At 50.3% G+C, this 15,293-nt stretch overlaps 1 protein-coding gene across 1 annotated transcript in view; it reads left to right on the top strand.

The window, feature by feature from the left end:
- The first annotated feature begins 4,337 nt into the window (after positions 1 to 4,337).
- The window catches only part of LOC135808732 (xaa-Pro dipeptidase-like), a 40,150-nt gene continuing 29,194 nt past the window's right edge, over positions 4,338 to 15,293 (top strand). The window contains exons 1-2 of the mRNA XM_065321959.1: positions 4,338 to 4,471; positions 4,551 to 4,734. Coding sequence (XP_065178031.1) covers positions 4,458 to 4,471; positions 4,551 to 4,734 — 198 coding nt within the window. The 5' untranslated portion in view covers positions 4,338 to 4,457. The remainder of the gene's footprint in view (positions 4,472 to 4,550; positions 4,735 to 15,293) is intronic.

Raw genomic sequence — 15,293 nt, 5'->3', positions numbered from 1 at the left:
CACACCTTTTTTAAAAGCTGTGAGTGGAGAGTGATTGGCCAGACGGGGAAAGATGTCCTCGGGGAGGCTGTTCCACAATTCAAGGAAACAGTACGGGAAGGAACGTCGAAGGTAATCAGGACTGGTGCCGGGGGTGGTGTTTAAGAGCTGTTCCTGGTGCTGGCGCTGAGCATAATGCTGCTGGCGGGTTCGAACAGTATCGGCCCGTGTGGATGAGTGATGAACCTCTGTTTCCCAGGCTTGCTCTACTCCAACGCAGGGGCAAGTCGCCGACGACAGTGAAGAGGGAGTTGATGGAGTAGTACTACCGTACTGGCAATATAATATGGTCGCAGTGAGGCCATGAAGCGTTACATTGGCATATGTTTACCGCACGCAGAGCGTTACATGCAAAGTCACACAGGAGCCGTTACACAGGTTTCTATATTGCCGCAGTCCTTTTTTTGCTATTGCAGGACTTCCTGCTGCGTCCAGTTTTGAACTTTTCACCACGCGGTACACGTGCTTTCACAGTTTTCAGCCTTTTTTGCAATGAAAAGATCGCCGCACCCCGCCGGACGCACGTAAGGTCGTTACGAACTCAACGAAAATTTGTCGCACTAGCCTGGTCGCGCGTTACGCCGCACCCCCCTGCGTTACGCGTTACGCGGCAACATTAGAGAGGTTAAGTTACACGTTTTTTGCCCTTTTTCAAAACGCGGTGCAAATCTCACGTTACGTGTAATTTTTAGAGGTTAAGTTACACGTGCGACGTGACGTGAAATTTTGCCTGGCAGGATTCGGATTTAGTTCGCACAAATATCAAATCTTCCAACAAACTTGATAAATCTCGATAAAATTCCGGAAACTCACACAAATTCGATCGGTATAACCAAGCGAAACTTCCAAAAACTCACGTCATGAACTTACGTGCGGGACAGTCAACTCACGTAAAACACGTCAAATTTTACGTGAGTTTTTTCACTTTTTGACGTAAAAGTTCACGGACGTAAGACTTTTACGTGAAACTTAACCTCTCTATTATATTGCCAGTACGGTAGTGAAGAAGCCCATACATATGTACTAGTGTCCATGAGTTTTACTTTGGTGGCTATGTGCATAATGTGAAAGTCTGTCATATCGTGCACACAGCCACAGCTCGAACTCAGATGACTTTCTCCGCACACCTGAGCGATGAGGCAGCATTGAGGCTGCGTCTCTCTGCACTTCAACATCAGCAGCTCGAGCAGCGCCAGCAAGCAGTCGATCTTCCTTGAATAGCGAAGACAGGGATGGGTCATGCCTTTTTCTCAAGCTCCAGAGTCTCTTGGCAGGGCGTTCCGCGTCTTCGCAAAAGAAAGGATGAAAGTCGTCATCGACAAAGTGTTCCGAACACAACACTGTGAACGATGTCGCAGCAAACTGCTGCCCTCTTCTCGCCAGATCGCCAGGATTCAAGAGAGTGGAATACCAGCATCACCAGGGAACGCATGGAAAGACAAGTGGGTTTCTTAGACTAGGGATGACGGTTGCTGCAAACAAGAACCCAACAGTGGTCCTTGGAAAGCATTTCGGAACGTCTTCCTTGAGAACTAAAAAGCTTCAAAATGAAAAAAAGGCTGGGCCATGGGGAGTACATACATGAACACCGGTGGGGTCATCGCGTCGGGACCGTGAAGACACAGTAGGGATTTCCCTAACAAAATACTACTACTACTACAACTTACTACTACTAACACAGCCTCTCACAGGAAACTAAGGGCGCGTTCGAATTGTCTTCATCAACTGTTCAAACTAATTTTATAAAGAGATTAGTTGAAGTGTCCCATTACGGCATTAGAACGGTTTCTATTATTTTACTAGTTTTTCAGTGGAATTGTCATGGCGATGATGACGTCCGATCAGATCGAAAATTAATTATATCTCCACGTGCTACGTGACGTAGCTATTCCAAACTCTTCGAAAACTAATCCACCTTCCCATCGGATGAGTTTCGAGGAGCTTCGTTTTTCTGAAGAGGCTAGGGTCCAGCGGATAATGCTCCGAAAATGTTCGTATAATGCTAATCATAATGCTCCAAAAACTACCCTGTAATGCTGATTATAATGCTTCAACAAGGGCTATAATGCTCTTGGTTTGAAACAAAAATGGAAGAAATGCTGCACATTGTCAAACTCAATTCCAGAAAAAGGATGCATTTAGCCGATCTGCCTCTGAAGCTGCTACAATATCTCTCACGAACTCCACCACTTCTTAGCACTATAAAACATGATCGCGTCTCCATTGGCTGCTCTCCATTGCAACTTTGATGCAGGGCTGTGGCTGAACAATGTGTGTGTCAAATCTTTTCCCTTGCTTATCCATGTAGTGAGAGGTGAAACCATTATTGCTGGTGTTCATTTGCGTGCTAGAAGCCTATCATGGGAAGTGGTATTCATGCCTGCAGACAAGCTGTCACTGCTTCCACTCTGTGAAAATGTCTTCATCTGAAACAGCTCACGTGAGGCCAGTTCCTGAGGGCCAGGCGATCTCAGATCGAGATCCCTCCCATTTGCGGAAATCCTGAAAACACGTGGTCAGAAAAAATTATTTTGCCGCTCTACATCCTCTGCTTGCGCTGTCTTCTTCTCCTGCGGTTCCGTGGAGACAAATGGTTGGCCATAATACTCTTCTTTCCTGATAGCACTTGACTGTACTTGTAGGCCTTGCATTACAATCGTCCACGACGAACTGTATGTGCTTCACCTGGAAAGTAAGACACGCGCTCCTCTGAGTCCTGAGCACTCAAATCGACTTGGTACCGCGTCCATGAGAAATTCTAGTTATTTTCGAGCCTGCTGCGCTGGACTCGGCAAAGGCAGTTGTTTGGAACAAGTTCTTTCTGTTTATAGCCGCTCCTTCATCCAGGTCAAAATTTATCAATGGATCAGTGTTTACTTCAGTATCGCTAGAGAATAGTAGAAAATTAATGCTTTGGCCAGAGCCTATGGCATAACAGGAAATCTTCTCTTCGTCTGTTTGATATTCACTTCGCGTACGTCTAGTCTCCTCCATGGCTCTCCATGATTTCTAAAAAAAGAACTCCTCGTAAATCATCGTTACGGATTCTGTTTAACAGCCTCAGTTGCAATTTCGGCATGCTACATCACCTGTACATTTACCTGACCACATTGCTACATAAAGACTTCATGTAGCAATGGCATTACATGTATGTAGTCAGGTAAATGTAGCATTGGTGCTAAAGATGTTACGTGTCTACACAATCACAAAGTCATGTGCAGGTACAATACATGGAGTTGCACCTCATGACTTTAGCCGATTGTTGTCAAAAACCTGATATTTTCCGACATTATCATAATTATATGGGCCACTAAGAAACTCGTTATGCCGCTCAAACCTCACATAATGCTCGTCTTGTTCCTTTCTAATGCTCCATAATGCTCGGATACTCTCATAATGCCGAATATAATGCCGGCATTATCCGCTGGACCCTAGAAGAGGCCAATAACTGAATAAGGCCACCTCTTCGGAAAAACAAAACTCCTTGAAAAGTCAAAGAGTGACAATTCGAACGCGCCCTAAGTAATACCGGTAGTTAGTTGATCACTTTGTATCTTCAAAACGCTGGAAAATTATGGAAAACTAGAGCGATTTGAGGCCAAACACACTGCCACATTCTTATCTGCGCCTTCACTCCTCGTGTAACCATGGTAACCCCGATTCCACGTAATCTATTCTACTGAGTACTACAGTCCATTCAGAAAAAGATGGGCCCTGGCTCTGGCGAGCTCCCGTATTTGGCGATTTTTCGTGATTTCATTGTACACAGTGCAGTGCTGCGAAATTTGAACTTTGAAAAAGAGTCCAAAAAGGGTACCTGAACTGGGGTTCGAACCCCACAATGCACTGTTGCAGGCAGGGTCAAACGGCCTGGATTTTGATGGTTTTTTCCAATTTCAATGCTTCTGGGGCAAAACCTGGCCGATATCCTATTCTTGTTATGGCTTGCTTTTTGGACAAATAGACTTCAGAAACATAATTGGAAGAGGATTCCATAGGGGATTGCAGAAAAAAATTCTAAAAAAACTCAAAGTTTGACCCATTTATGGCCAAAAGCTAGAAGTCCATCTTTTTCTGAATGGACTGTAGCATGCAGACTGAATAGTGAATGCCCTAAGCTAAGGCTTAGTACTGATCATGCATGACGTAGATCTACTAGTAGTAGACTACTAGTAAAATAATCAAGTAAGTTCGACGTCATGCTTGAATTTCGGATGGAAACAAACAACACTGTCACTGTCAACACACAACGTCACAAGCAAGGTTTGCATTGATTAATTTTTGACTTTGACTTCTTTTCTTTGTAGTTGGAACCAGGGAGTCGGGTATATCTGGTATATACGACTCCCTGGTTGAAACAAACAAGGACATACTGTGTTTTTCGGTCTTGTTCACCTCCTCCTGCGTCTTGTTCGAACATGGCTTCTCCCACGTAAGTAGATGTGATGCTTGACGCGTCTAGTCGTACAAGCTGCATGATTCGCTCCTCTTCTGATGAATGTGATATGCAGGCCAGTTTTTGAGTTGGGCACCAACACTCTGCCTGTCAATGCCTCGCTGCATGCGCTGAACCGCACTCGCCTGGTGGAAGCGCTGCGCGAGAACAAGGACTTGCCGAAAGGTTCTGTTGTTGTTCTGCAAGGTGGCGAGCAAGAGCAGCGCTACTGCACAGATACAGATACTGTGTTCAGACAGGTGAATAGCATGTAGTCCGTGTACACAGTTAATGCTTGCCTGTTTTGAGCGGTGCCAGATTGCTCCGCTGCACCATAGCTGCACACCATTAATTCGCGCGATCGCACGCGTCTGTGTGTCCCATCTGGTGCTGTGATACAGTAATGACTTTATGGGCCGGCACGTGAGAGATCACGTATTTTGTGTGTCTGTGGTACACCCATCTAATACTACTACTACTACTAGTACTAGTACATGACAGAAGCGCAAAGGGCCACCTGTGGGTGGGTGTGGGGGGGGGGGGGGGGGGCTGGCGGGGCTGGCACGGATCACTTGAGCAACCAAGTGTTGTACAATGTAGATCACATGCAGGAGCACAAAGGCTGTCCAGCAGTCACACACACACGCACACACACACACCTGGTCCTGGTCCTGGTATACACTGCCATGTAGGTCACGTGTTTCTCGTTGAGCGAGACGGAGACGAGAGGAGACATGAGCGTTGGTGACGGGATAAGTCGTTTCGCCTTTTGAAACGCCTCCGGCAATTCTGACATTGCAATTGGAACTTGTCCCTTTCATCAGCAGTTGGGCGCCTGGTGGATCGGTTGCAGTTGTGGATAGCAAAGCCCCGGATCGACTTACAGCAGCGTTCACAAATGGGACAGTGAGCGGTACAGCACGGTTTCCGAATACATAGGCGTACAGGTGAAGAGCTTGTGGCATTGGCAACATTCGGGGCAGAATTGGACTGGACACAGCGATGGACTGCAATGCCACCCGCACTCCGAAACCATCGGTGACACTGGGAGCACTGGCGGCTGTTGGCTTGCTGCTGGACTGGTTTACGCCGTTCCATGATGCACTTGTGGCGGGCGATATCTTGCTGCCGAGCAAATGCACGCCGGCACACCTCGCAGACTATCTCCCGAGCCGGTTTCTGAGCTGGTTGTATTGCTCGATAAGCTTGCCGCCACTCAGATCGTTCCTGCGCTGTGTCAAACCATGACTCGTCGGCGATGTTTATTCGTCGCAGGTCGACCCTAATTGCGTCTCGCCATCGTTTCCGCGGGCCACACGCTGGGCGTGGTGGCAGCAATGTGCCAAACAACAACATCCGCGGCATCCGCTCCTCAGGCATGCGTACCACGTGCCCAAGCCATTCCAGTCTTCTCTGCATGAGGCGGTCGGGGATATCCAGTGGGTTTGCTGCATTCCATGTTTTCAGAATGGTGTCCTTGGCTATCTTCAAGTCCCACACATCCCGCTGTGCAACACTCATGATGGAAAGAAGCGACCGGTAGTAGAAGGTCGTGATCCGTTGCACATCACTTTGCAGCGGTACCCACGTCTCCGCACAATAGAGCAGTAAGGACAGAACACAGGCCTCGAAAACCAGACGCTTGGTGCGCAGAGAGAGATTGTGGTCATTGAAGACAGCATGACGGAGCGCTCCAAAAGCACGGGAGGCAGATGAAACACGGGTCGATACATCTTTGTGAGATCGGCCAGAATCATGGATAACAGCACCCAGGTATCGGAACTCACGCACACATTCCAATGTGCCATTCTTCACAGGAAGAGGAAGTCGGTCATCATCCGTGATACCATAGCCAACCGCCATAAATTTGGTCTTGTCCAGATTGACGGTCAGACCAAATGCAGACGAGACATCGATGAACATATCCAGAGCAAGAGCAGCAGCAGTACGGGTAGTGGCAAACAGTGCAGAGTCGTCAGCGAACTGGCAGTCGTTGATGGTAGTCTGATCGTCAGTACGCTTTCTCTTGAAATAAAGCGAGCCCCCAGGATTGAATGCTAACGGGACGCCGATACCAGGCACATGCTCGACCACTCTGGACCATCTCTGGAAAACAGCCCACATGAATATGTTGAATAAGACTGGTGCCATACAACAGCCCTGCCGCAAACCACTCTTCACTGCAATGGGTTGGATGGGTGTTGACCCGATGGAGAGAGTAGCCGACATGGAGGTGTGAAACGACTTGATGATGTTTACGATGTTACTAGGGACCCCTGCCTTCGCGAGAATCAGCCACATGCATTCACGGTTTACTGAGTCGTACGCCTTACGTAAATCAACAAAGACAACGTATCCCGGGCAGCGATGTTCGTACAACTTCTCCAGGACTTGGCGAACTGCAAACACCATGTCTGTGCAAGATCGACCCTTACGAAAGCCGCACTGGGAGTCGGGTAGAATATTCTCCGCAATAATCTGTAATCTGGACTGAAGTACTCGAGCAGCAACTTTCCCAACAACATCCAGGAGTGATATGCCACGCCAATTATCACACAATGAGAGGTTACCTTTCTTTGGGATTGGCACAAGGTTGCAGTCTACCCATTCCTGCGGAACAGCCTCGTCATCCCAGACATGGTGCAACAGATCCAACAGTGCCTCCATGAAACTCTCACCACCCACTTTGACCAACTCAGGCAGGATAGCTGAGGCGCCAGCGGCCTTGCCGTTGCTGAGTTGTCGAATAGCTCGCGCCACCTCTGCTGCATCCGGCTTGCCAGCGATGTTCTGGTTGATAGGCTGCTGGTCTATTTCGTCAATGGCACATGGATCAAATGTGCTAGGGATGTTGAGTACGCCATCGAAATGTTGGTACCATCGTCCACCTTGTTCCTCCACAGATTTGCAGATGTTGCCATTTGCATCCCTAATAGCGGTAGTAGACACAGGGCGTAATCCCTGCTTGGCAGCCTGCATATCCTTAACACATGCCCACACCCGTGAGGAACTGAACCGTGCACCATCAAGAGATTTGGCTTTGTTGGTGAACCAGGAGTTCTTGGCAGAGCGGACAGCAGCTCTTGCCTTACTCCTGGCAGCCTTGAACCTGTTCCACGTGTCATCAGACCTGCCACTTGAAATCCATTCTTGATATCGCTGATTCCTTTCATTCAACAAGGGTTCGAGGGTATCTTTGCTCTCAGTAAACCAATCTGGTTGACGACGTTTCTGAAAACCGAGGGTCTCCTCTGCAGACTCGGTGACCGCGGTGCGCAACCTCGACCATTTGCATTCAACGGTGGTGTTGGCAAAACTACTGCTGTTCAACCACCTGACACCTCTTTCTACTGTGTGACTATGTTATCACTCATGGCCGTTAGTAGTGATTCCCGTTGTATCCATGCTGCTGGTTGCACTTGTGATCATCATAACTGTATTGCGTGAATGCATGGTCCTTCTCGTGTTTCATTGCGGTGCCACTATGGATCTATGGCCCGATGCTTAGGTTATAGTGCATTGTAGACTTACTTTTCTTTGTGTAGTTTCAGTCCACACCGCAGACTGCGTGATCTGCCTGTAGCTGTGCACAGAATCCTGACGCTACGCGCGTGGTATTTGTTTCTTTCGCTTCCGGTGCAATCTTACTGTACGGTGTGGATCTACCCTTGTGCATATATTAGCCTGTAGCCCTCTTTAGTCGGGGGCCTTTTTCCTTTGTTCCTTGCTGGCAGAGTGTGCAAATTATTTGGTTGTGTGAAAAGAGAATCTTCCAATACTCAACTTCAGAACTCGTGGATGTTCTAAACTTGTGGGGTACAGTTGAGCCCTGGGCTCGACTTGTACAAGAAACATTGGTCCTTCGAGCCGGATCTCGAGCCGGCTATTGTGACGCCTCTGAGGCGAGATAAGCCATGGAGAGTGGCAAAGAGCTACGTCGCTCAACCAGAACGAACAAGGGTTGTGAACCCAATCGATTTTCTCCGGAAGGAATGATCTCCGAACAGGAGAAACGACGGAACAGTCCGTCACCAACGCTGACGGCAGCGTCAACAACGTCTTCCAGGAAGACAAATGCTACCAAGAGTAGCAGGACTAGTGCTAGTAGTGCCATCAAGAGAGCGAAGCTGCTTGCCGCCGAGGTAGCGGAAGCAGAGAATATCGCGGAGTTGGAAAGAGTAGCCCGCGAGAAAGAACTCGCCACGCAGAGAAAGCTCTCGGAGATGCGCTTGTCGGCACGGAGAGCTGCACTGGGTGAAGATGCGGAGGAGCTTCCCGGTGATAGCGATAGTGATACGGCTGGTACCCCTCCTGTGGAAGAGTATGAGGAACGACAGTGGGATTTGCGTCGTGATACCGGTGAGCGTGAAGTCTCTGATCTCATAGATATTTCTAGTGCTCAAGTAAGCCCACAACATCTTGGAGTCGGAGCCACCACACCCGCTCCACAACATGATAAAGCCACTGTAGTTCGGTCTCGGGCTGTGAGTAACAGTCATACACCCAGCCAGACAGTACAGGTACCAGGTGCTTGTGATAGTCAAATGCCAAGGCAAGCACTTGTGCCAGCTGTTGACCTGCTCTCTGACTGGAATCCTTTCACTGTACCAAATGTATGTAGGAGTCCAGCCACTGCCACTGGCGTACCACCAGTACAGCCCAGGCCAGACACCATCAGTACACATGAATACTGTGAGCAGAAACTGTCAGCCGCTAAGTTTGCCCTAGCCGAGACTGAGAGGAAACTGCAGGCTATGACCATGGAAATGGAATGTAAAGAGCGTGCGTACTGTGACAGGCTGGCCCTTGAAGCCTCTGCACATCACGAGCTTTGTGATACACTGCAGGCCGCAGAAGACCAAAGGTCCGATCTTACTTGCAGACTGAGCGCTGAAAAGAAAGAGTCTGCGGTCCTAAGACAGGAACTCACTGCCCGCGACAGACAGCTCGAGTTGCAGCGCCGAGCACTAGCAGACGTTCAGGCTCAGGTCGCCAGCCAAGCGAAACAACTTGACGGCGTCAGGGAGGAGCTGGCACAAGAGGCTGAAGCCCGCGGGAATGAGAGAAGAGAGCTGGAACGTGAGTTGAGTGCCCGGGAATCTGAGCTGGAAGAGCTGAAGAGTCAGCTCGGCGCATACCGCCAGGGCACACACGAGGCCGCCCCTCCAACCGACCAAAGTGCCAAAGCGCCCAGTACAGCCACAGCTGGAGTGGATTCGGCATCCACTGTGTCAGACTCAGTTGGAAGGACGATGACGACAGCCATGGCGCAGCTGGCCGAGGTTCTGGCCGAACGCCTACCTGTGGCAAATGCGCAGACGCAACCAGCGGAATCCCACCCGAGTGATCTCCAGAGAATGGTGGCGAGACAATCAGCTGGGAGAGACCTACCAAATTTCTCTGGAAACCCTGCTACATGGCCAATGTTCCACCATATGTACCGTGTCTCAACACAGGAGTGCGGTTTCAGCAACCATGAGAACATGGCACGCCTCCAGAAGGCGTTGAGTGGTAAAGCCAAAGAGGCAGTCATGGCCATGCTCGTTATTCCAGACAATGTGGATAGAGTCATTCGGACTCTTGAAACCCGCTTCGGACAGCCAGAACAGGTCATACAAACCATCATTGACAACGCTCAGAAGCAGAGAGCGGTGAAAGAAGAGGACTTTGAAGCACTGATCGACCTTGCCAATGTGGTAGGGAACCTCGTGGCAACGATGCAGCTGATGGAGAGCACGGGACACATAACAAACCCAGCGCTGCGACAAGAGATCGTCTCCAAACTCCCCAGCAGCCTACGACGTTTATGGGGGGAGCACATACGCACTCGGGACCAGGAAGTGACCCTCGAAACGTTAGCAGAGTGGCTGGAGGAGAGAGCGGATGCTGTGTCCCGCGTGAAGCGACCAGCTATGTTCCCGGTGGATAGTGCGAAGCGCCCCACATTCCCCAGAGGCAGCACGTTCGCCGCCACCGAGAAGCAATGTGCCTTCTGCAAACGGTCCGGCCACGCCACTCGGGACTGTCGAACGTTTGCCAAGAAGAGCGTCAACGATCGCTGGAAATGGATAAGGGCCGAGAGTCGTTGCTTCACCTGCCTAGCTCATGGGCATCGATCCGGTAACTGCCCGAGCAAGAAGCCATGTGGGTTGCAAGGGTGCGACCGCTTGCACCACCATCTGCTACACCCAGCTAAACGACCGGACGACACACGCACTAGTGGCCAGAATCCAGATCAGCCCAACACAAGCTCTCAAGCTGTGGAAGGACATACGTATCTTGTCGGCAAATGCAACCGGCGCGACCGAGTCATCCTACGCACAGTCCCAGTGACGATCCGAGGCCCATCTGGTGAAGTCCGTACGTCAGCTCTCCTTGACGAGGCCTCCACGGTGACCCTTATGGATGCTGCCATTGCCAAGGAGATTGGAGCCGAAGGACCCCGTCGCCCGCTGTTTCTCACCTGGACTGATGACAGCAATCAGACAGACAAACGGTCGCAGAGTGTCCGTGTCGAAGTTGAAGGAGACGGTGGAACGTTTTCACTGGACAACGTGAGGACAGTAAGCAAGATGGACTTACCTGAGCAACAGATCGACGTACCAAAACTGAGTAGCCGCTGGCCTCACCTAGCCGACAGTCCCAAGATCGTTGGAGCCAACACGAAGCCAAGACTCTTGATAGGCCAAGACAACTGCCACCTTATTCTTCCCCGCGAGGTAATCGAAGGACCGCCGAGCGCGCCAATGATGACGAAATGCAAGCTAGGCTGGTCAGTACATGGCAATGACAGGGCAGGAGTCGCACAGATCGAACATTGCCACCTTGCAAGAACCGCTGACGATGACCTCCATCAGCTCATCAAGGAGTCATTCAGCACGGAGTCTTTTGGTGTGAAGGTCACCTCCAACAAGACCAGCTCGAGGGAAGAAGTCCGTGCCGAGAGGCTGCTGGAGTCCACCACCGAGCGAGTTGGCACCCGTTGGGAGACAGGTCTGCTATGGCGCTCGAGTGACATCGCCCTCCCCGAGAGCTACGAAATGGCCAAATCGAGGCTGATGTCTCTGGAAAGGAAGATGGACCGAAACCCAGCCTATGCAGATCAGTACTGCTCTAAGATTGCAGAGTATGTCGCTACAGGCTATGCGAGGAAGCTGACAGAGGAGGAGCTGGACCAAGACAACGTTGGCCGCAGGTGGTACTTGCCACACTTTGGAGTAGTTAACCCCAACAAGCCAGGGAAAATTCGCCTGGTATTCGATGCAGCAGCGAAAAGCAACGGCATGAGCCTTAATGATGCTCTAGTCAGTGGACCAGATCTCCTCAATCCTCTTCCGAGTGTCCTCTTCAAGTTCCGGCAACACCGAATTGGTTTCGGCGGAGACATCCAACAGATGTTTCATCAGGTACTCATCAGGAAAGAGGATCTGCCAGCACAGAGATTCCTGTGGCGAGGGCGTGACCGTGGCCGAGAGCCAGATGTCATGCACATGACAGCAATGACATTTGGTGCCACATGCTCGCCGGCAGCCGCTCAGTATGTGATGCGAAAGAACGCCTCGGAGTTCACCGATCGGTGGCCTGACGCCGTACGGGCCATCTGTGAGAATCACTATGTCGATGACTACTATGACTCCACCGATGATGAAGAACAAGCCAGAAACCGAGTGGACCAGGTGTCGGCCATCCACGATGCTGGTGGGTTCCTCATTCGCCACTGGGTCAGCAACTCCAGAGAGCTGCTGCAGCACATTCCAGCAGAGCGCCGAGCAGTTGACGCACCGACATTCAACAGCGGCACGGAGCTGCCCATGGAGCGAGCGCTTGGTCTGAAGTGGGACCCAGAGACTGATCAATTTAACTTCCGCCTCAGTCAACGCCTCGTTGACCAAGAAGCTAAGTCACCCCGGCCAACAAAGCGACAGGCACTCCGCATGATCATGTCAGTGTTCGACCCGATGGGGTTTCTATCCTGTCATACCCTAGCAGCACGAGTCCTTCTGCAAGATGTTTGGCGCACTGGAGTTGGGTGGGACCAACCCCTACTGGACAGTCTGCTGGAAAAGTGGCGTCAGTGGTGGGGAGGTCTCCGCGAGCTAAGTCACATCGTTGTACCCCGCTGCTACTGCCTGAGAATGTCAACGAGGAAGTCATGTCAGCTTCATGTCTTTGGCGACGCTGGCTAAAAGAATACCTGCCCTGCCTCCAAAGGAGGACGAAATGGCATGGTGCCGATCCAAGACCTGTGAAGCCTGACGACATTGTTGTGATCGCCGATGGAAGCCTGCCGAGAGGCACTTGGCCGAAGGGACGTGTTACTGCTGTCTATCCCGGCCCAGACGGACGAGTGCGAGTAGCAGATGTGCAGACGCAGACCGGCACCCTCCGACGACCTGTCAGTAAGATCTGCGTCCTGGATGTCCGACGATAGGGTGACCGATGGATCGTCACCGGGGGGAGGATGTTGGCAAAACTACTGCTGTTCAACCACCTGACACCTCTTTCTACTGTGTGACTATGTTATCACTCATGGCCGTTAGTAGTGATTCCCGTTGTATCCATGCTGCTGGTTGCACTTGTGATCATCATAACTGTATTGCGTGAATGCATGGTCCTTCTCGTGTTTCATTGCGGTGCCACTATGGATCTATGGCCCGATGCTTAGGTTATAGTGCATTGTAGACTTACTTTTCTTTGTGTAGTTTCAGTCCACACCGCAGACTGCGTGATCTGCCTGTAGCTGTGCACAGAATCCTGACGCTACGCGCGTGGTATTTGTTTCTTTCGCTTCCGGTGCAATCTTACTGTACGGTGTGGATCTACCCTTGTGCATATATTAGCCTGTAGCCCTCTTTAGTCGGGGGCCTTTTTCCTTTGTTCCTTGCTGGCAGAGTGTGCAAATTATTTGGTTGTGTGAAAAGAGAATCTTCCAATACTCAACTTCAGAACTCGTGGATGTTCTAAACTTGTGGGGTACAGTTGAGCCCTGGGCTCGACTTGTACAAGAAACAGGTGGTATGTTCATTCGGCTGTTGCAGACTGTTTGTGAGGCATTCACGATAGACATCAGCAACTCGTGTGATGTTTCCAGATGAGTCAGTGCTGTGGACATCCTTCAAACGTGCAACATCAAACCGCTTACATTTCTTCGTTTGCACACAACGCGAGCGGCGCTGCAGACGGCCTACTACAAAACGCGCAGCCACCAGGTTGTGGTCGCTCCCACATTCCGCACTTCTTATAACTTGAGCATCAATACATTGGTGGTAGTCAGCTTGTGACGTGATGACAAAATCAATACAATGAAATCTCTTTGACCTTGGATGTTGCCAGGTCCACTTCCTATCCTCTGTCTTGCAGAACCATGTGTTACACACCATCGCCTGAATAGATGCAAGAAAATCCAACAGCTCACGTCCTGCAGAGTTCATCTCACCCACTCCATGTGGGCCCCGTACACGTGACCACTCATCAGCGTCAGCATGCGTACGGGATCCAACTCTGGCGTTGAAGTCACCCAACAGAATAAACTTTTCTGTGCCCATCCGTGGCAAAGTCGCTTGCAAGTCCGCAAAGAACTGTTCCTTGGCAATTCGCTTGCTGGCGAACGTCGGAGCATATGCGGAGATGACAGTATACCATACCGGTGAACACCCATGAATATCAAACTTCAATCGCGCTGACACAATCCGAGAGCTGCGGGCGTCGTATTGACAACCGCCGTCACGCCACGCGCGAGCTGCATTTCCCAGCAACAGAATCGCAACACCTTCACCCCTTCGACACGACTCTCCCTCGCCAGGTGAAGGTCTTCCAGACGAAATTAGCACTGCTCCGTCGATGTTGTAAACGTTCTTATCCAGCCAGTAGGTCTCTTGAAGACAAACTATTTCCAATCCAAGACGTTTGAAAATTTGAATTATCCGATAAATTTTCTTGTCGTCAGCCACTTGATGTCGAGTGGATGCTGTTTGGACGGGTCCTTCACTTTCCAGCAACGAGCGGACATTCCACGTCCCAACGCTCAGGGTAAACTCCTTTCGTCTCCTACTGCGTGCGGTAGATGGCTCCATTCGCGGGCTTGCAAGGCCTCGCGATGGGTCCAACAGCGGAAAACAGAGTCAGAGTGACGACACCCGAAGTTCGTCCTGTAATCTGCTCTGGTGACTTTCCGCTGTGGACTTCTACTGGGAACTGTCCCAGGGACGACCCTGGAAGCCCAGAGTCGTCCCTGAGAACTGAAAACTAACAAAAACTAATCAAACGATGAGAGCTACAAAATTCCTAACTGACTCCTGTAGAGTCACGAACACACACACACACACACACACACACACACACACACACACACACACACACACACACACACACACACACACACACACACACCACGTGACTGATCATCAGCTCAGCTAGCTCAGGAAAATGAGGCGTTAGTATGATGACCTACAGTAGGTAAAGAACAAGCATAACTTAGTGAGGGTCCGGAGCTGGCAACTCTCTCATTTATTTAGAACGAGGTCTGTCTCGTTGTCCAGGAAACGACCAATCAGCGACATTCCCGCCAAGGGCCTTATCAGAGTTTAAAGCCCGCTCAATCGTTATTTTACTACTCTTGATGACGCGTCGAGGGCCTTGGATTAGTTTAAAGCCCGCTGAATATACTCTAAACTGGTGCGTACAACTCCCTGTATGCATTATAGTACGGTGCAGGTAATGAACTCTGCATAAAATGTACGGTGTACTACTAAAAGCTACGCATTTCAGAAGTGTGTACGGTTTTTGCCTCCCGTATTCTTTCATCTGTACGAATTTCCTT

Source organism: Sycon ciliatum, chromosome 2, assembly GCF_964019385.1.
Source record: "Sycon ciliatum chromosome 2, ocSycCili1.1, whole genome shotgun sequence".
Lineage (NCBI taxonomy): Eukaryota > Metazoa > Porifera > Calcarea > Leucosolenida > Sycettidae > Sycon > Sycon ciliatum.
Note: the sequence above shows the minus strand (reverse complement) of the source record. Positions and strands in the feature narration are given on the sequence as shown.